Source organism: Spermophilus citellus (assembly GCF_964194105.1).
Source record: "Spermophilus citellus genome assembly, chromosome: 7".
Lineage (NCBI taxonomy): Eukaryota > Metazoa > Chordata > Mammalia > Rodentia > Sciuridae > Spermophilus > Spermophilus citellus.
Genome location: NC_138188.1, coordinates 108,958,713 through 108,980,660, shown reverse-complemented (window position 1 = coordinate 108,980,660; position 21,948 = coordinate 108,958,713). Strand labels below are relative to the sequence as shown.

At 45.3% G+C, this 21,948-nt stretch overlaps 1 protein-coding gene across 2 annotated transcripts in view; it reads left to right on the top strand.

Moving 5' to 3' along the window:
• ITGB5 (integrin subunit beta 5) overlaps nucleotides 1-21,948 on the top strand; it is a 114,622-nt gene that overhangs the window by 54,259 nt on the left and 38,415 nt on the right. For both annotated transcript variants that reach the window (XM_081301261.1, XM_081301260.1), the window contains exons 6-9: nucleotides 7,279-7,440; nucleotides 8,795-8,890; nucleotides 10,715-10,804; nucleotides 17,794-17,928. In XM_081301261.1, the coding sequence (XP_081157387.1) occupies nucleotides 7,279-7,440; nucleotides 8,795-8,890; nucleotides 10,715-10,804; nucleotides 17,794-17,928 (483 nt within the window). The remainder of the gene's footprint in view (nucleotides 1-7,278; nucleotides 7,441-8,794; nucleotides 8,891-10,714; nucleotides 10,805-17,793; nucleotides 17,929-21,948) is intronic.

The window sequence follows — 21,948 nt, the reverse complement described above, 5'->3', positions numbered from 1 at the left end:
ATCCCCAGCCCTATTTTATATTTTATTTGAAGATAGGGTCTCACTGAATTGCTTAGTGCCTCGCTGTTGCTGAGGCTGGCTTTGAACTCTTGATCCTCCTGCCTCAGCTTCCCACACTGCTGGGATTACAGGTGTGTACCACTGCGCCTGGCACCATTTTTATTTTGAGACAGGGTGTCACTGAGTTGCTGAGGCTGGCCTCAAACTTGTGACTCTTTCTTCAGCTTCCAGAATTGCTAGGATTCCAGGCGTGTACCACTGCATCTGGTTAAGTGTTTAACTTTCCAAGAAACTGCCCAACCATTTTCCAAAATTCATGTGTCATTTTACGTTCCTACCAGCAGGGTGGGTTCCAGTTGCTACATCTTCATCACTTTTGGTGCCTTCAGCCTTTTTAATTTTAGTGATTTAAATAGGCATGCAATATGAATCTCATTGTGGTTTTTAATTAATGCAGGGCTTTTAAACTGTTTGCTATGCAGTAATTAGTATTCCCTGTAACAATGGTGTAGATTCACACATCAAGTAGTAAAAAAAGAGATGTAAAAGTTATTACTGGTCCTAAAGTGATAATTATAGATTCCCTTTATAGTTACTTTCATGTGCTAAGTACTTTTTAATACACTATTTCTAAAAACCTAGCGACCAGCCTTGCAAGACAAGTTTAGCTTCATTTCACAAATGAGAGTGGGTGGGAGCTGACTCAGTGTCCCCCTTGGAGCAAGGCAGAGAGTTGAACCCAGACTCATCTGTTCTAAGGTTTGTGGAGTCTGACCTCCCTGTCATGTTCCATTTTATAGTTCAGTGATTTCCCTTAAAAAAAAAAAAATCCTCTTTCTCGCTATTGTTCCATGCCCTGAATGTACAATACAGAACTTAAGTCTTGTAAACAGAGGGCTGTACCAGCCAAGCCTACGGTAGGAAAAGTATTTTCAATGTAAATACCCTGTGCGGTCACCACATGTGAGACCTGCATGCCTGGGCGGCTGAGTGTCCTGACGCATTCCTGCAGCCCGGCCTCTGGACCACGGCTATTGACACCATTCACAGAACAAGAGCCCACTTCAGAGAAAACAGAATTACTATGATTAAGCTGTGCCACTCTACACTTGTGGAACTGCTTCCATTTCAGATGCCGCCTTCCATTCAACAAACATTTATTTTGGATGCAGCAGTCATTAGTTGCAAGCTTGCCATGTGCCAGGCTCTTGTATGATTGTCTGATTTATTGTGCACACACATGACCTCCTCTCCCTATATGATTGGCTCTAGCTAGGTTAGCTCTGAGGATAAGATGCCTGCTGTTTCAGTCTGGCTTTTCTGGCCTTTGCTAGTTCAGTAGGTGGATTACTTCATCTCTCTGAGCAGCAGTTTCCTCATCTACAAGATGGCAATCTATGACTTACTTCACCAAGGTTGTAGTGAAGAATAAATGGAATCAGGGCATGCTCGGTCTGTGTTAAGTATTATTATTATTCCTGTTTTACTGACAAGAAAAGCTTTTGAGGTGTTAAATAAGTGGGTCAAAGTAACACAGGTAGTCAGGGGCAGCAGCAAAATTCCAGTGCTCATCATGAGGCATTCCACATTGTTCGGTCCTCTTGCTGTTCCCATGGTGTATGTTCCCAAAAGACCATCAGGATTCTGGCGTAGAAGAAATGGAGACGGAAAAACTTCAGTGACAAAACCAGCAATTAAAGCCCAGTCTTGCAAAAGTAGTGCTTGTTTATTTAAATCAGTTCAGAAAATAATGGAAAAAAGATAAAAGAGATTATGCATAATCTCAACCCCTACGATACTATGCTGTAGTTTGTTTCTCTCTCTCTCCCTTTTAAATAGAGAGTTATGCTTCTTTCACAGTAGTTTGTAATCACAATACAATTGTAGTGCTGAGTTTTTGTTTTCACTTTGTTATACATAATTTCTAACAGCTATGCAGGGGATATCTTAATTTTCTTACCTTTTCCTAAAAAAAGGATATTCATGAGTTTGCCTTTTTCTTACTATTAATAAAAATATTTTGGGGTGTAATTTCATACAGCTTTTAGTGGATAGATTCTCCTGAAGTTGCATCACTGAGTCAAAAGACACATCCTTTTTAAGATGAGTGGTGGTGGCACACACCTGTAACCCCAGCGACTTGGGAAGCTGAGGTGCAGGATCCCAAGTTCCAGGCCAGCCTTAACAACATTATTTCTAATCATGTTTCTTCTTTGGTGATGTAGCTATACAAATTTTTTGACCACTTTTTAAATATAGTTTGTTTTCTTATTGACTTGGGAGTGTTCTTTATATATTCTGGATACAAACCCTTTATTAGTTTTTAACCTTTTATAAATATTTTCTTTTTTTAACACTTTTTTAAAATATTCATTTTTTAGTTGGACACAATATCTTTATTTTTTAATTTTTATGTGGTGCTGAGGATTGAACCCAGGGCCTCGCACTTGCTAGGGGAGCACTCTACCACTGAGCCACAACCTAGCCCCTTTTATAAATATTTTCTCCCAGTCTGTGCCTTGTCGTTTCATTTTCTTAACTATGTCTTTCAAAGAAGAGAAGTTTTTAGTTTTGATGAAGTCTAATTCATCAATTTTTTTATCCCATAGTTTGTCTATTCCAAGAAATCTTTGCCCATACCAAAGTCACAAGGGTTTTAAAGTTTATAGCTTTAAGCTACATTTAGGTCTATGACCAACTTTGAGTTAATTTTTGTACATGAACTGTGTGGGTTGAATTTCATTGTTTTTTTGTTTTTGTTTTTTGCATATGAATGTCTAATGAGTCCAGTATCCTGACAAAGTAAACATGTGTGGGTCTGTATCTGATCTCTGTATCCATACATTTTTTTTTTAATTGGTTGTTCACAACGTTACAAAGCACTTGACATATCATACTTCATACATTAGACTGAAGTGGGTTATGAACTCCCAATTTTACCCCAAATGCAGATTGCAGAGTCACATCGGTTACACATCCACAATTTTACATAATGCCCTATTGGTAATTGTTGTACTCTGCTCCCTTTCCTATCCCCCACTATCCCCGCTCCCCTCCCCTCCCTTTTACTCTCTCTACCCCATCTACTGTAATCCATCTCCCTCCTTATTTATTTTCCCATTCCCCACCCTGTATCCATACATTTTGTTACCGATTTTTTGGCCCCAAACTGGGTCTTTTTTCCCTCTTGAGATCATGGAACCAATAACAGGACTGAGCACAACTGAACAGTGAAAGATGGTTTATTTCTGGTCAAGAACAGGAGAAGTGGGGAATAAACCTGCAAATCAACTTCTCAGCTCATTTCAGGTTGGGAATTTATGGATGGAAAAGGAAGGAAATGAGGGGATGGAAGGGCTAATAAAGGGAGGAATATTTCATGTATTTTCTGGGAATAGGTTGGAAATTACTCTGGAATTCAGGCACCACCTCTTTCTGCTCCTTTTCAGGTTCTTTCTGATTATCTGCCTGGCAATTGTTAACTGTCATGGCGTTGGGTGGGGGTCATTTATTAAGAAGATAGATTATTATGCAGTTAGAGGTTGTCTGGTGGTCATAGATCCAAACAGTTTTGTCCACCTCGCTGGCTCTGGAACTTCTGGCCTACAGGCAACCTTCCTCAAAGATGAACAAGATTGGGTGGGTTAGAAATTCAGCTGGGTCACTGAGGCAGTACAAGATTAGGGAGCGTAGCATTTTGTCTGTAGCACACTGTCTTGATTGCTGTAATTCTGTAATCAGTCTTGACCTTAGATGATACTCCTCCTTTTTTTTTTTGTTCTTTTTCAAAATTGTTTGGCTTGTCTCCATTATTTACAATTCCATGTAAATTTTAGAGTTAGCTTGTCATTTTCTCAAAAAGGCTTTCTGGGTTTTTGATTGTGATTGTGTGTGGATCAGTCCAAACTCAGATAACTGTAAAAGTAAAAAGGACTTTATTTGGGTTCTTAAAAATTGCCATTTGGCCTGGACGTGGTGGTACATGCCTGTCATCCCAGTAGTTTAGGAGGCTGAGGCAGGAGGATTGCAGGTTTGAAGCTAGGCCTCAGCAACTTAGTGAGGCTGTAAGCAACCCTAGTGAAACCCTCTCTGAAAATAAAAAAATAAAAAGGGCTGGGGATGTGGCTCAGTGGTGAGTGTCCTTGATTTCAATCCCTGGTACCCAAAATTGCCATTTGGGAGACACAGGTTCAGATAGTTCTGAATCAGTGTTCTCTGGAAGCTAGAATAAATGGGAGCTAATACGAGCTCTTGAATGTTGAGAGGAACAGGGGCTACATGAGGTTGGAAAATGAAGAAAAGAATCATGAACAGGATGGAAGTGTTAATAAAATAAGAATTCAACCTCTTGGGGCTGGGGATGTGGCTCAAGCGGTAGCGCGCTCGCCTGGCATGCGTGCGGCCCGGGTTCGATCCTCAGCACCACATACAAAAAAAGATGTTGTGTCCGCCGAGAACTAAAAAATAAATATTAAAAAATTCTCTCTCTCTCTCTCTCTCTCTCTCTCTCTCTCTCTCTCTCTCTCTCTCTCTCTCTCTCTTTCCTCTCTCACTCTCTCTTAAAAAAAAAAAAAAAAAAGAATTCAACCTCTTGATATGCATTTTGAGCCTCTGGGCACAATGTAGCTGTCTAGTCATTAGGTCATTCGGGCCAGTCCAGATGCCACTGAGTCTAAGGGTGGATTCCTAGGCAGCAGGTAGAATCCTGCACAGTGCTGCCCCTTTCTTGGCCTCCCAAGGCCATTCTGAAATGTTCTTTATGTGTCACTTTCAAAGTAATTTTCCTTTTATTTGCACATGTCAGGTCTGTGAGTCCCTTTGTGGAAAAATGACATCTGAACACGATTAACTCCTCGATCGTGAAACTGATACCTCTGTCCATTTATTTAGGTCTCAATTTTCTGTAAGGTTCTTAATACATTTTGTCAAATTGAAGGTTGATCTTCTACTATCTTACACTGTTTTTAGTACATGATTTGTGGCTAATAAATCAACATTTTCCTGCCAAGTGCGCTCGATATCTCTCTCTCTCTCTCTCTCTCTCTCTCTCTCTCTTTCTTTTCTTTTTTAACTAGGGATTGAACTCGGCGGTGCTTTACCACTGAGCTAAGTCTTCAGACCTTTTTATTTTCGATTTTGAGACAGGGTCCTCACTAGTTGCTGAGGCTGCCCTCAAATTTGCAATCCTCCTGCCTCAGCCCCCTGAGTCCCTGATATTACAGGCATGGGCTGCCCCGCCTGTCCAAAAGCTCTCTCATTATGCTTTCTCTCCCAAGCCTTTTGTCCCCTCACTTCCATACTCAGTGGCTTGTGATACATTGTTTTATTTCTTTTGAAGTTTGTAACTCTTTATAAATATACACTCAATAAACTATATATATAAGAGTACATCTTGAGAAATATTCTCAAAATGAAAATACCAGGTCAAGCAACAGAACACTGGCAGCAACCCAGGAACCTCACTGTGACCCCTGCCAGTGCTGTCAAAAGGAGCCACATCCCAACTTCTACTTGTCAAGGCTTACCTCTGGGTCCCACCTCCTTGCTGTGCTTCTTTCTCTTCTGTATTTTGCTAGTCCCTAAAATGCCCACCCCTCTTCGACCTTCTCCCTCCTTATTTCTTCCTTCAGCTTCCTCAAAATGTCCTCTTCATTAAGTTCTGCTTCCCTTGGAAGTCCTCCTGCCCTCCCCAGCTTCCATCCACCTTGCATTTGCCCTCGTTGACATGTTCATCATGGTGTGTTGAGGCTTTCAACTTTCTGAGACCTGGAGCAAGCTTTTCTGTACCCAGGATGTTCTGTGGGGCCTGGCATACAGCAGGAGATGAGTGGCTGTATACTGGGTGGATGCTGAGTGCCTAGGAAACCGACTCCCCAAAAGAGGGAGGTCATTGTTCACAGTGGTCCCCGGCTCCCAGTCCTCACTGGCTTCTTGTCCAACCCCTTCTCTCCCTTGTGTTCCCTGACATTTGGTGATGTATTTCTCCAAGGCCAAGCTGCTTCTGGAGCAAGACAGTATCATAGTCATCAAGCTTTTTCCGTATCACTTTTGAAACGAGTGAGAGAGGTTGATGCCCTTGGCTCCTCATCTGCAGGGTAAGAGCAATAGTATTCCACTTGTTCCATCTGTGACCCAGTCTCTTATTTCAGTGTTAGAGGTGCGCAGGTAGCTGACTCTGGGCAGTGCTGAAGTCCCGCATCCATTCACCCCGTTGCCAACACATCTTGGGATGCCTTTTCACTCTTAGTAAGAAGTGGCCATATATACCACTTGTTTGTTGCTCTGTGTCAGAGTCTAGCTTCTTCTGATCATAATGACTGGGAGTGTTTATGTGCCACATTGGGGCCACAGTGACAGATGTGAAAAATAGAGTCCTTCCCTTGCCACACAGATTGCATTTAGCAAGGGTACAGCCCAAAGACTGGGTAAATTCCCAGGCATGATGGTGCATGACTATAATCCCAGCAGTTTGGGAGGCTGAGGCAGGAGGATCACAAGTTTGAGGCCATCCTTGGCAATACAACAAGACCCTGTCTCCAAACAAACAAATAAATAAAAATGTAGGGGATGTGACTAAGTGGTAAAGCATCCCTGAGTTCAATCCTCAGTACCAAAAAAAAAAAAAAAAAAAGATTGGATAAATTCCATTTAGTGAAGCAGGAAGGAGGAAAAGAGCTGATCTGACTGACTTGAGACAGGAAATGGTTCTGTTAATAATTGGAATGGTTTACATCTACCAGAATAGACGGCAGTTCTTACCAACTCCTCAAACATCAGACCTGTCTCCCCGTCTCTTGTTCATTTGAACTCTCGTCCTGAGTGACTCATGTCTAACTGGAGGACTGAGATGTTTATTTAACCATTATTTAACTATTATCTCAGACAAACCCAGCCAGAGCATGTGATGGGGTGGCTGGAGTGGATCTGGGGAAGGAATAATAGGTGAGGTGAAAGAGGGGCAGATAGGAAGGAGATGTCATTGAAAGGAGCTGGATGAATGTGATGACCTGGGGTGGGGTGGGGTCCAGGCACAGGAGCTTGTGTGGGCGAAGGCTTAGAGATTTGTCTGTGCATCTAGGTTTCCTGGGCCCAGGCTGTAGGTCTGTTAAGCCTCTGCAGAACCTATTACCAGAGGCTTAAAGAGTGAGCCATAGGGGCACATGGCCAGGGCATGCCTGCGATTAGACTACAAGCCCTGGACATGGGCCAGTGTCCCACAGATGCCCCAGGGAAGGCTTGGGCAGGAGGACTCTTGACCTTCCACTTTCTGTCCTGCAGGAGAAGATCGGCTGGCGAAAGGACGCCCTGCACTTACTGGTGTTCACAACGGATGACGTGCCCCACATCGCACTGGATGGAAAACTGGGGGGCCTGGTGCAGCCACATGATGGCCAGTGTCATCTGAACGAGGCCAACGAGTACACTGCGTCCAACCAGATGGTGAGGGGCAGACAGGCTCCGAGGGGGACCCTTCCCGGGGTTTAACTGTTCACCCCGCTTCTGATCCTTTCTCTGGCCCTCAGTCCTCACTGGCCTTTGGTCGGTTCTTGGTCTCATCCTTTTTTCTCTCTTCTCCAAGTGGGTTTCTGGAACTCCTCATTAACTTGGGACATTTCCCAGGGATTTCTGTAGCAGGTTCATCTTTCTGCCATTATGTATCCAAGTGGGGAGATTTTTGGTAGAGGAAGAAGGTAACCGGGGGAGTTGGGATAGACCATGGGCAGAGGGGATCTTTTAGGAATGTGAGGAATAGTTTCCTACAGAGCTCACGACTGGGATGGAAGTTACAGGGAGGATTCCTGGCTTCTAGAAACGGCCCCGAGGCAGTGAGTTCCCTGTCAGTGTCAGAGGGGCAGCAGGTGGACTGCTGGACCAGGAGCCTCGGGAATCCTCCACTCCCAATAGCCTGTGACAATAGCCACTTAATTTAAGAGAATTTATACAGAACTTCAAATACATATAATAATAGACAAGCACTGCAAACCCCTGCATACCCATTACCCAGCCCCAACAACTCTCGAGCTCTTGCCACACATACAATGTGGTCTTTTCCAGAAATCTGTACCTTCTTCTTTCCCAAATCCATTCTGGTGTCTGGCCAGGAAGGAGTTCTTCCCAATTTTCTTTGCGAGAAAAGCCCATTTTTCTCCAGTTTCAAGAAGTGATCATGTTGAAGCCTTTCAAATTATCCAGGAGTGGTGGAATCTGGAGAAAAGACTCGAGACTGTAGGACCTCAACTGATGGCAACCTCTATGCCCCTCAGCAGACCTTAAAATCCTTGAGGACCCTGTTAACTGCTTCTCAGCCTCCTCCTGCCTCCTGGCTCTGCATCCCACCCCATGGCCAGCTTTTAGCCCAGTGGTCAGCAGCCTCCTACTGTTCGGAGCCATGAGCAGGGACTGTGGTTGGGCACAGGAAATGGAAAATAGGGCAAGGGAAGGTCTTAGGGCAGAGAGGGAAGCGCAGAGTGCTGAAGGCAGATGGTAGAACACAGTGGTTGCTCTCCTTGGGGCCTTAGCATCTTGCTGGATGATGGAGACACAGCAGCCTGGAGAAGCCCCAGTCCTCATTTAACCATTCTGGGGTGTCTAGCAAGTATCTCAGGGTTCTTTGGGTGCCTCTGCACAGTCCCTCAGTCAGGACCTGCCACTGGGGACTGAGGGTTCTGAGGGGCCACCTGAGGGAAACCTTTCCTTTTCATGGTAAATGTGGAGCAGCTGAGTGTGTGTTGGAGCAGGTGCTGGGCTCTCAGCTCATCCCAAGTGTCACAGCCTTGATTTGCCCTGGCCCTAGGACTATCCGTCCCTTGCCTTGCTTGGAGAGAAGCTGGCAGAGAACAACATCAACCTCATTTTTGCAGTGACGAAAAACCACTATATGCTCTACAAGGTATGCCTTGGGGTGGGGGTGGGGAGCGGACTGGTTCTGGGGCCTCACTGACTCTAAGGGAGGTTAGAACTGGGTGGGAGAGTGGTAAGGCCTGTTCCCAGCCCTGCTCTGTGTGGCGAGAGACAAAGGAGGAGTGCAGTGTAGCTCTGACTTGATCCAGTGGAAAAAATCTTAATATTGAAGAAAACTCAAGCATTCACACAGCCATGAATATCTTTACAAGGAATTTAAACTTATGGTATCCAGTTTGATTCTGAGAAAATCCTTGAAAATGGCGTGAATCCCCACTTTTCTGTTGATAAAATGGAAACGTGGAGGGGCATACTCTATAGGGAAGGGAAATAAGTGCAGATGTGCACTTAAATATTCAAGTGAGCAGCCTGCATCACTACTCCAGCGTTCCTTATGCCTCCTTAGCAGAGAGTGGGAGACCAGCGGTCGTCTGGGATAGGAGCTCCCCAAGAGAACAGCCAATGTCCTGATGGCACAGAGCCATCTGTAGGGTCCTTTCCATCTAATAAGACTGTTCCCAGGCTGTCCTGTCATGCGTCGTCATCATCTCCCCTGTGAGCACTCTTTCCTGACACCATGGGCAGGTCACACATTGAACTTGAAACCCGAGATACACAACTTCTGTGAGCTGAAGGTGAAGCCCACCCTCACCTCTGATGTCCTTTTTGCTGAGAGGTTAGGAAACTTCACCAGGAATCCCCTAAATATCCACAAAGAATCCTGTCTGATCCTGTCTTTCTATGACTCTTATGAAGACTATTCCTGGTGAAAAGCCACAGGTGTCTTTGGGAATTCTTGAGCTTCTTTTAGTGTGAGACTGTTCTAGACAATGAAAACAGGGAGGACAGTCTGTTGTTGCTGTTTTGTTTGTTTGGAAAATGGCAGGCTGATGCGTTTTACAAAGTACATTTTTAGAGGGATTAACAGGTATGTACTGTCGTGGGCTTCCAGATGTTTTATGAGACGAGAAAAGAAATCCTACTCAGCTTTAGCCATCCTTTCCCAGAACCAAGTCCCCTGGCTCAGGGAAGTGGCTCATAGGGACTCTGCAAAATGCCATAAATGTGGACTTTCTGTTTTTGGAAAGTGGATTTGTCAGATTGCCATCATCAGTAACTGTTTGATATGGAACATGAATGAGGCCAGGGAGTATGTTACATGCAATAAAAACTAAAAAAATAAAAAAAATATAAGGGACTTTGCAGGCTGAGGGCAGTGGCTGCTCCATCCCTGTTACAAGAGCCGTGTTTAGGAGTTAGTACTGAGGGAAGAGGGCAGCCAGTCCTTCAGGGCTGCCTGCTTTGTCCCAAGACCACACTCGGAGGAATCCAGAGGTCCTCCGGAGGGCATTCTATTGGTCCTCAGCTCCCTATTGAGGAAAGAAAGTGTACTTGAGACCCTTGGGAAACTAGCCCTTTGCACTCCTGGGGACAGAGAGTATATCCTGGAAGTTGAACATGGGACCACCTGTGTAGACCAGAGGAGTGAGGCAAGAAAAACATGTCCTCCTCAGAGGATGGACAGAGGATGTCCCTAACAGGCCAGAGGGGCAAGGTCTCCAAGACTTTGTGCTTTAGAGCAGGTTTGTCAGCCTCTCCCCACAGGTCCCCAGGGGCTGGGATTCCTCAGCCACTGCAGCAAGTCAGTCCTTGCACCAGTTCTTCTCACCCTCCCTTGTGGTAGCTGCTCCCATGTGTGGTGCAGGAGGGTGGCCCACGAGTGCCGGGCCCTTAGTGTTCTAGTCAGTAGAGGAGTGTTCACTCTGATGGAACGGAAGGCAAAATGGACTTACTTCCTTCTTTCTTTTTCAAGAATTTTACAGCCCTGATACCTGGGACCACAGTGGAGATTTTACATGGAGATTCCAAGAACATCATTCAGCTGATTATCAATGCATACAATGTAAGTCTCTGCCTTGGCCCCCATTGCCTCCTCCATCCTGCTCACTCCTACTGAGGGCCTGGGGACTGATGTGGGTTCAGGGGGGCAGTGCGTCATGCTCATGGACTCAGCTCTGCTCTGACTCTACTTCCCTCTGCAGTCTCCACCCTCTCATCCTCAGCTGGTCCCAGTGAGCCAGCAAGTGGCTCAGTGAGACTCAGGCCCACAGCCTGGGGTCACCTCCAGTTCTGATACCTCTTGTGGGTGTGTGCTGGTGCTCTCCACCCATCCAGTTGCCCAGATGGTCTTGCAGAGCGTTTATTCCCTGGGTGAGGCCAGCAGGGCGTCCGCTAGCCACAGCTGCAGGCTGTGAGAAGCGAGAGGCATGTGTTCCAACCTTTGCCTCACGGCAAGCAGGCCAGTTGGAATTCCTTATCCTTGTAGGACTCAGCGGAGAACTGCAGACTAACAGGGACAAAGGGGACACAAGAAAAAAATCAATATCATTTTGCCCACACACTGAAGACTTGATTGCAGTTGAGCCCTTTCGGAGGGATTCTGAATGGCACATGAGATTCTGCTGTTGTAACTCATCTTGGGCACATGGCTCTAGTGTAAGTGCAGGAGATCATGGTCATGATTTAGGAGTCACTTCCATATCTCAAGCCAATCATTCAAGGAATCACTTCCCAAATCTTTCTTTTCCCCACCTTCCTTTCCCTCAGTTCACGACATCCAAGAAACACTTGACTCAGACCCATCTTCCCTGAGGAAATGGGGAGCACAATTTTTTGTACTGGGAAGTATGTTCCCTTGGCCATCCCCTCCCCGCTAGGCCCAATATGGTTGCAGCATCCAGTGCCCGCCATGCCCTCAGGGGTGGGATAATTTCTAGATCAGATTTCAGAATCATCAGCCTGTTGAAATAAAGTATCATGAAGTAACACTATTAGTCCCAAATTTACATAAAATAGACTTGTGGGCTAACCTGGGAACCTCTCGGTAAGGCATTACATATCTGTGATAAGAATCATCTTGCTTTCCCTGTAGTAACTGATTTATGAATGAGTAATTTGGAACCCTGCCTTTCCCAGTGTTGACTTTGTCCACCTACAGATGTGGCCCTATTTTGAGTTATGAAGTGCTACTCAGCTAAATCAGGAGTCACTGAGGGACCTTAGAGTCAGGGTGTAGCCAGCGTGGCACCTTGTCTCTCTGAGACCCAGTGCCCTAATGACAGCAGATTGGGCAGTGTGAGGACTTCTGGCTAGTTTGCCCTCCCTTCCTCCTGGTCATGTCAGCCCATCTCCTGCGATAATTTGGGGTCCTCTTCCTCCCTTACTAAGTTCCCCACATACTAACATCCTCTGACATTTAAATCCTCACAAGATCCAGTGGCCACCTCAGAGCCCAGAGCCCAGTGAGACAGTGTTTCCCAAATTGACTTATACTTTAGTGGTTTTCAGATTATGCAGTGAGTAATTTGGTTTGCATTTCAGAAAGAGGGAGAACAATTTTGCTTGTTTATGTGGGCACCGCAGATCTGCTGAAACACCACATACTGAGAGGGCTTTGAGAAGGGAGTGTGAGGGAAGACCCAGGCCTGCAAGGTCACCTCTTTCCTGGGATCTCTCCTCACTGGAAGCTTCTCAGGTCTCAAGCGCTGGACACTGAACTAAAGGAATCATGACCAAAGGAGCAGCCTCATCTGGGCTCAGTGGGGTACTGAGAAGACTCCTTCCTGCTGGCTTCTGGGGAGAAGATCCTTCCCGGCATTTCCATCCTCAGCTCAAGTTCAGACCCACCAGCAGCCAACAGACCTCCTGGGCTCCCTCAGAGTATTTCCTGGTGAGGGCCCAGGCCCTCTGCCTCTGTGGCTTTGATAAAGAGAGCATGATGACACACAGTTCCATAGAACTAGCTGGGTGGAGTTTGCCAGAAACAGGGAAAGCTCTGTGCATCAGCATTTTCCTGTGGCTGAGGGGATCTGGATGTCCATGCTTGTATGGAGATTACACACAAGCATGGACATACTGGATCATATATCCTTTATTATAGCTTTTATTAACATACCTATAAACATAAGTTAGGTTTTTCCCTGCATTCTTTAAGCCCATCCTAATAAATTAATTGAACTTGAGGAAGACATCATGGAAACCCTAATTTATTTCTTTAATTTTATTTTATATTGGTGCAATCTAATTATACATAATAGTGGGATTCCTTGTGCTATATTCACACATGGACATTACATAATTTGGTCAATCTCATTCCCTAGTAGCTTCCCTTTCCCTTCCTTCCTCCTCCCTATTCAGGAGTCCATTTGTTCTGTTCTACTAATCTCCCTTTTATTTTTATTATTATTATTAAACTAGTGAATTATAATTACACATATATGCAGGATTCATTGTGGTATATTCATACATGAACCTAGCATAATTTGGATGAGAACCCAGATTTATAGCCAGTGGGTCCGAGATTAAGTCACAACCTACCACTTATAACTGACATCTGAAGTGTGTGGGGGTCCTTATAGAACTGAGCCCCCCACCTGTGGCATCTGACACTTGTCTCCAGGTAGACAGTGTCAGAACTGAATCGATTTGAATTACAGGCCACACGGCTAGATGGAGGATTGCCTGGTGTGTGGGTCGGGGGTGGAGGGATTCCCACCCCTCGGGTGTTGGATGGTGAGGAGACTTGAGAGTAGGAAGGGAGCTTTGTTTTTCCTTCAGGTACCATCCTCTTGCTGCTGTCGGGTGGCAGTGGGGAGGCCCAGGTTGGGCTCCAGGCTCCTGGCACTTGCCCTGGATGCGAGTCTACCCTGGCTGTCGTGTGTGGGGTGCACTTTGGCCAGCAGGAGAGGCTCTCCACAGCCCTTCGCCTGCTGCTCTCTGGCCAGGGTCTGGTCACAGCTCTGCTTTACTATTGCATTTCCGGTGTTACCTTCCCATTGGAGCAATTTGTGGTGGATTTCGTGTGAGTCAACACAACACATGACTAGGCGGGGGTGTTGACTCTTCCCTCCTCTGGACGGCTGGCCAGTGCTCTGTGGGCCACTCTGAGGTTTGGGTTGGAGCGTATGTAGCGGATGAGATGGCCGTGGTATTTGGCCCGCTGAGGAGGGAGCCAAGCGCCAAGGCAAGGTATAAGGCGGTGTCTTGTGGAAGCAGCCTGTTGCATGCAGTTTTTGTAATGTGCATCTGTCAGCTCGTGGGTTTATACGTTTTTTTCTTGCTGTCCCCAATTCTTCAGTGTGAGGAATTACCACCTCCTCCTGAGGGAGTTTGGCAGCCTGGAACTTGGCCTGGAGCAGGTCCTGGTGAGAGGTTCTCTCTCAGGGCTCAGCCACAGGCCCCGGGTCTGTACTCACAGATGCCAGCAGCATGCCCCACGGACAAGGGGGAGGTAGGACTCAGAAATCATGGGCCTCTTGAAAGTGGGAGAGGACAGAATGAGCTGGAAACCACTTGGGCTGCATGTGGAGTGACATCAGAGCCGTGGCGTGTTTTCCCCTAGCCGGGCACATGTTTCTCTTTTGGTTGTTGCCATAAAGTCTGCTCCACCCACTGCACAGCTGGCCTGACTTAAAGCAATTACAGATGTGACCTAACCTGACCGGGTACGTTACAGAATAGGCTTTAAACTTCTGACATTCTTGACATTGTCTCCTTTTCCTAGGAAGGGGAATAAGGAATCATGTCCAGAGGGAAGTCTGGTAGGAATTTATTGAGTTCCAGTGAGCCACGTATAGAGGCCTTCCTGCGTAAGAACTGATTCCTGCAGCTTTGATTCTCTATTATGTCTTGCCCTTCCTTCCTTCGTCCACAGATGTACCCTAATGTCCTGATGGGTGGCAGGCGTCATGCTACACCATGGCAATGTAGCAGTGAACCAAACCCAGCCCTGCCCTCCAGAAACTCACCCATTTGGGGGAGACCGACCCATACCTCCAACCAGGGTACACACTTCCCAAAGTCAGAGAAGCAGTTCCACAGAGAAAAGTGTGTCTCTGCTGAGAGGGTTCAGGTGCCTACCAGGGGGGATGGAGAGAGCCTGCTGCTGGTCCTGCGTGCCTCCAGCAGCTAAGCCTGGGCCTTGGTTTTTGCTACTTTCAACGAGAGGTTTGAACTCAATCATCTCCATGGTTTCTGCTACCTCTAACATCCCAAGAGTTCCTGACTCCCCAGCACTGTGGGGAGCAGGAATTCGGGTCAGAGCACAAGCTTAGGGTCTCGTGGCCTAAGTAGAGGATAGGACTGGATCTCCATCCTGCTGCAGTTACTGAACCACAGAGTAGGAGTCCCCATCCCTGGTGTTCTTTCTCCTCTTGCCAAGTCCTCCATTAACAGATCAGCGGCAGCTTTGGCAGATCTCGGTGGGGAAATGCCAGTGCTTCCTTCCAACGTTTTGCTGCTGCTGGACCACAGGGCCCTCATATTTCAAGTGACTGTTTTCAATTTTTGGTGTAGCTCTGGTCTACCTAACTCTTTTATGGTATGCTGTTTTATCTCATCCTCATACTTATTAACAATTATAAATAAATTTTAAAAATTTAATTTGTCTTTAAAAATAAATTTAATTTTCATCTGCTTGGCCTAAGTCATTTAGCCCCTATTAAAACATTCATTCTTTCGTCCATCCCATCATTCAAAAAGCGCTTGTGCTGAGTCTCAGAGAGGTATGCGTCCAACTCACGTACAGTTGGAAGACAGATCTGCAAACAGCTGCTCAGCTAGAGAATGCCGAGTTGAGTATTGCCTTTGTGACCCTTGACCAGCTAAAGCTGGCACTTACAAGAGGAAGTAGATTTAAGAAAAATCATATTTTTAGAGTGTAGAAGCACTTAAACAATTGGCTGCAAAGAGAGAGAATTTTTTTTTTTTTTTTGCAGAGTATTTTCAACAAGCTGTTAATTTGTTTGGAAAACTGAATATTTCACTTATTCAAGTTTAACACTATATGCTCAGCAAAAAAAGAAAGAGAAAAGAAAACCCACAAGAGGCAATTCTGCCTGCTGTTCTGTTCGACAGCTGTGCTTCCCGGGGGTGCACCTGAGAAGGAAGGACCGTGGGAGCCTGGTCTTGGTTCCATGTGTCTCTCAGAGTATGATGTCTTGCTCTGCTCAGAGTGCTTAGTGTTAGGATGGTTGTTTTCTTAATGTTTGATAAAATATGACTCTTATATACAAGCCAATTACTCCATTGGCCCCTGGTCTCCAGAGTAACATCTTCCTTAGAGATTTTCAAAGGCAGTTTTTCAAAACCAACAGACATATAGAAAATCACATGAACTTTTCACAAACTGAGTATCCAGCACCTGGGTCAAAAACACAGGAACAATTCCAACACCAGGACGTCCCTCTCTGTCTGCCAAGGGTAACCATAAGTTTTACCTGTTTTTGGTCAGCAAATTGTACACTGTTTTACAACAGGGACAAAGACATATGCTGAGAAACGCAACCTTAGGTAACTTCTTCATTGTGCAAAAGTCATCATAGAGTGTACTTACATAAGGCAAATGATGGAGCCTACTGCATACCGAGGCCGTGTGATACAGCCTCTTGCTGTAGGCTACAGTCCTGAACAACCTATTATTGTACTGAATACTGTAGACAGTTGTAAAACAATGAAGTACTTGTGTATGTAAACATATCTAAGCATAGAAAAAGTATGGTAAAAATACTGTGTATTAAGAATTTTTCAGGGCTGGGGATGTGGCTCAAGCGGTAGCGCGCTCACCTGGCATGAGTGCAGCCTGGGTTTGATCCTCAGCACCACATACAAACAAAGATATTGTGTCCGCCGAAAACTAAAAATAAATAAATAAATAAATATTAAAATTCTCTCTCTCTTAAAAAAAAAAAAAGAATTTTTCAGCTCTTATAATCTTATGGGACCACATTAGTATATGTGGTCTGTTGTGAACCAAAATGTCTTTATGACTGTAAATAGAGCCATATAACATGTAAGCCTTTGTGTCTTGGCTTCTTTCAGGCAGTGTTACATTCATGAGATTTGTCACTGTCCTTGCATGTAGTTGTATTTGGTTCATTATCATTATTGTAAGGCCCCCTACCATGTGAAAACACAGCAGGTTTTAAAATCCATTCTACTATTCTAGGCTTTTGCGTAGTTTCCAGGTTTTAGCTATTATAAACTGTATTGCTATAAACATTTCTGCCTAGGTCTGTTAGTGACGTAAACCCTTCTGTTGGGGATAATCCTCTGGTGAATGCTAGGTCTGAGGATGGCCTGACCTTTAGGAGATATTGCCTAATGGTTTCTAAAGGGCTGTCCCAACTAACACTCCAACCAGATGAACGAGAGCCCCCGATGCTCCACGTGCTTTCTGATACCTGGTGTGTTCAGTCTTTTATTTTTTCTGTTCCAGTAAATCATTTTGACTTGCTTTTTGTTTCCTGCACCATCTTAACCTACAAAGAAGATGGGTCTCTCATAATGTAGTTTCAGACTCATGAACAAGGGCCTCATCTGATGTGGGGGCAAGCTTGAGTGTGAAGGATGATAGGGTGGGTCCTGGAGAAAGTGCCTGCCGAACTGGTTTTGCAGGATGATAAGGTGCTGGATGGAGTGAGGAATTGTTATCTTGGTCCTGAAAAGGCCCAAATCCTAGAGAGCACATGCTGGGATTTTTAGAAACTGTACCTGTGAAGCTGGGGAGGGGGATGAGAAGTGACTCTGGAGATGGAAGCAGGAGACCAAATATAACCTTTTGAAGTAGATACTAATATAATTTGGCAGGTAGATCATTATTAATGTGTCCAAGCTCATTGAGGGAAACCTCAAGTTAGCTCCACTTAGATGGTGTGTGTGGGTGTAGAGAGAAGAGAAAGGGGGGAGGGCAGGGGACCAAGCCTGCTGGCTCTTTCCTTGGCTTAAGCCTCCTGGGTTAGAGGAAGCCATGTGGCATCCAAAAACCAGCGCCAACGTCACCTCAGCTGTGGCCTTTACTAAGTGGTTTGGGCTTTGCTGTCTCCCTCTGTTCAGAGTATCCGGTCTAAGGTGGAGCTGTCGGTCTGGGATCAGCCTGAGGATCTCAATCTCTTCTTCACTGCCACCTGCCAAGATGGCGTATCCTACCCAGGTCAGAGGAAATGTGAAGACCTGAAGATTGGGGACACGGTAAGTGTTCACCTCTGGTTTATGAGCTCTTGTTAGCCTTGGCCATTAGTCTTGGGATTCTAATGACTTGTACTTACTGTTGTCCTCTGGGAGTTTGTGTTCTGTCTTCCAATTGAGGATCCTGGGGCGTTTCCTAAGTCTGCTCTGCATTTCACGCTCAGTCCCAGGCGGGCTGCTTAAGGAGCCCTGCTTGGTAGACCACCCTCAGTGCACTGCCACCTCAGCCTCCCTCAAGACGACACTGTGCCCCTGGAGTTTTAAACCTTTATCCTCTGAGCACGACAGGGATGCAATCCAGTGGACCCTGAGAGACCCAGCCTCCATTCTTGCTCTCCTGGAGCTTACTCTGTGCCTTGGATACATAATCTGCTCCATGCTTTTTCTTTCTGTAGAAGTTGAAAAAAGCCACCCACGTATTCTGATTTGATGAGATGAATGGCTGACTCTACAGTACTAGGGGGAACAGGTGGCTTGCCAGATAATACATGTAAGTGATGTATGTAAAGACAGACTGCTGTATGCCACACCAAGGACTTGAGTGTGGGAGCCAGGAAGAGCTTTTATGGGTGCTGAGAACACGTGCCAATGTTGGTGCTGAGGTGGCAGAGTGGTGATGGAGGGCTGCCCACCAGGAGGTCCATGCTTCTGGGAGAAGAACAGGAGATCCGTTCCTGACTTGCTCTGTTGCTCAGAATGTCGGAAGGGAGTGAAGGAAAGCTCTCTTCCATAATTCAGAGAATCTAGTTAGAAAAAGCATATGGACTTTTTAAAAATGGATGACTCTGTCCTCAGGGCACATGTAAGCGCTAATGATGGCCAAAGCGTGGGTGAGCTGACTTCTCCCCTGACTCAAGGAGACGTGGGTGTGGCCGCAAGGCTGCTCACATCCCAGCAGTGGTGTTCTGGGGTCTTCTCACTTTCCACCAAAGATCTTTCCCCGCCACCTCTCACATTGTCCTTTGCCCACTCACAACACGCAGGCCAGCCTCTCACCCCTTCCACATCTCACAACAGACGCACCCAAACAAAGGGACACTTGGAATATGACATGGAAGTTGAGAGAGTCAAGATCTCTAATGACTGGGGAACAAATCCTTTTCTTTCTTTACTTCGGTAATGGAAACAAATCATCGTGTAAGATAGGTTATTTACAAGTGTCTTTGGCTTTTTAACAAACTTGAAAGAAGGCCTAATCAAGATGTCAGATAAGTCATTACAAATGATAGCATTTCACTCAGAGGGAATTCATAGGGAAAAATAAAAGAAAAAAGGAAGAAGAGGAAGGCATTTGTAGAACAAGAAGCCATGACCATAACAAAAACTCTTCCCGTCTCCATCTTTCTATTTATGCACATAAGTTTTTTGTGCTTATATCTGTACAAAAATAGAAATATAATTGATTGTGATTCCTGCCTTCTTTAGCGATAAGTAATGTTATTTTACGTACCTATCAACTCTTTGGGGGAAAGACCTGATCTCATTAAAGAGACACTTCCATTAAAATTTTAATTGTTATTTTTATAATTGTTAACATTATAATGTATTGATGTTGTTTTGATCAATTATAATGATTACTCAATCAAAATGAATTTTAAAAAAACACTAAAGCCTTAAAGTTGTAGGGTTTAAAGAGATGATTATGCTGGCTACAGTAGTGCATACCTGTAATCTCAGCTACTTGGGAGGCTAAGACAGGAGGATCACAACTTTGAGGCCAGCCTCAGCAACGTAGCTAAATCCTGTCTCAAAATTAAAAAATCACTGGGAATGTAGCTCAATGGTAGAGCACTTGCCTCACATGCACAAGGCCCTGGATGCAATCCCCAGCACGGCACACACATATACAGAAATCCAGTTCAGAAAGTGGAAAAGGGCAGAAATGACCAGAAAAAAACAACATATGACTGCAGATCTGGGTATGGAATGTTTGCTACACCGTGTCATCAAAGCGAAAGAATGATACGTGGAACACATTAGAACAAGTCCTTTACTTGAAGGAATAGTTACAACAGGAGAGAGGCCTGGGATCTATAAGCAAGGACATGCAACACAGGGCCCTATGTTTCTAATGGCATCCTATGAGTAGGACAAATAATGCGGTTGATGACAGCACAGTCAGGCAGATTTGTTGCAGAGTGAAGGAACGTGTTTTCTATGAGGACTTGACTGAGGTTCCAGATGTCTCTTGTCTGTTGTGCTAACTAATGAGTTAACTCACGGGAAACTTGCCTATCAAATGTGGGAAGATCACAGAGATGGAGAAAACAGCTTATCTCATAAAGTGGGAAAAAAATAAGATTTTACCCGCCCCCCAAAACTGAGCTGGAGTGAAATCCTCAGGATTAATATATTTAGTTCACATTTAGGCTAAAGGGAACATGGTTGATAGTAATTTTAAAAGGTCTAGCAGGTTGTAGTGGCTCAAGGCTTTAATGTGTATAACTAGTGTTGCTTTATAAACAAAAAGAGGCACAGGGTGGGGGATACCAATTGGGATTGCATTATTTTTGAAAGCCCAGAGAAATGGTGCCACCTTTCTTTGCTTGGGTCAGACTGCATGTGGAAATCAATGGCCAAGTGTTTTCAAAAAGAAAAGTGACAATCAAAACTCTCATGAGTTGACTAGAAATCAGGGAGGTCAAAGGAATTGGTGTGTGTTGATAATGACTATGAAGTCATTAAAGCAGTCAACTTATGCTGCTTTAAGCAAAAAATAGGGAAATCATTAAGATTTGGGGGTCCCCATGGAAGCCAAAAGGGAAATACATTAAGTCCCAAGAAGGACCAGAGACAAACTAGACAATGAATAGTTCTGTGTTCACCTGTTCACCACCGATTCCCCTCTGAGGAAGACATTGGATAACATTGTTATCCACGTTGACAGATGAGGAAACCATGGCATACAGAGTTTAAGTGATCACCAGGGCTTTCTGGTTCTGTAACCAGCACCCTACACTACCTTTACTGAGCCTTTTGACTTTTTTTATTATTATTATTTTTATTTTATTTATTTGTTTTTATGTGGTGCTGAGGTTCAAACTCAGTGCCTCTCACATGGTAGGGAAGTGCCTAGCCCCTTCATTGAGCTTTTTAATACCCATGATCCTGCTCTTACCTGTTTCAAATAATGTGCATCAGAATGAAATATGATAATGGATGGGAGCCTTCAAGGAGAGAGTGATTTCCTGAGCGCCTCTGTGCCCCTCATCACAGTCAGTTCCCACAGCCATCCATCATGGGCGGGGAACGAAGTACACACTCATTGCTGATGGGCAGCCTGAGATTTGGGGGTGGGAGTGGCCTGCCCAAGCTCACCCAGCTAAGAAGTGCTGGACCCATGGCCCAAACCAACATCTTTCCTCTCCAGGCCACATCCTGTTACTAACCATAGTCTCTCTCCTGCCAAGGGAGTGGTATCAGCCTCCCTGTAATGGGAACTGGCAGGCGCCCAGTAGCGGAGGTGGGGTGGGCTTTGCTGCTGCCTTCCCTGCTTCTTACAGCAGCTTGCAAGGTAGCTTTTACTTCTCCACTTCAGTGTGCAAGAATCAGGCTTGAAGAGGGGCCTGGAAAACTGGCCAGAAGTCCCACTGCCAGTGAGCTGCAGACACCTGGACTCAAATCAGAAACTGACCCCAGTGCAGCGCTACAGCCCAGGCCTTTCCCCCAGGCCTCATGCACTTTGCAAGTAAAAGCTTCCAAGAGGCCACTTAGGCATGGACACTGTAGTGGGTGGACAGCTTTTGATTTTTGCTGGGATACTTCAGAAAAATAGGCACTGACCAGAAATTAGAAAAAGATTTTAAATCCCATTTTTTTTATAACAGTGAAAAAAACCTCTGGGGATTGGGATGATTTTGAGAACACTTGAAACAATAATAAAGAAGCAGGGTGCCCCTTCCCACGCTGGCACCTTTGGCATTCTGCCTTTGGGATCCAATAGCCGTGGCCCTATGGAAACAGCAGCAGCCCTGAGGCAAGCCTCCCTGCTGGGTCTTTGTGTCTTCTCACTGTCCCAGTGTT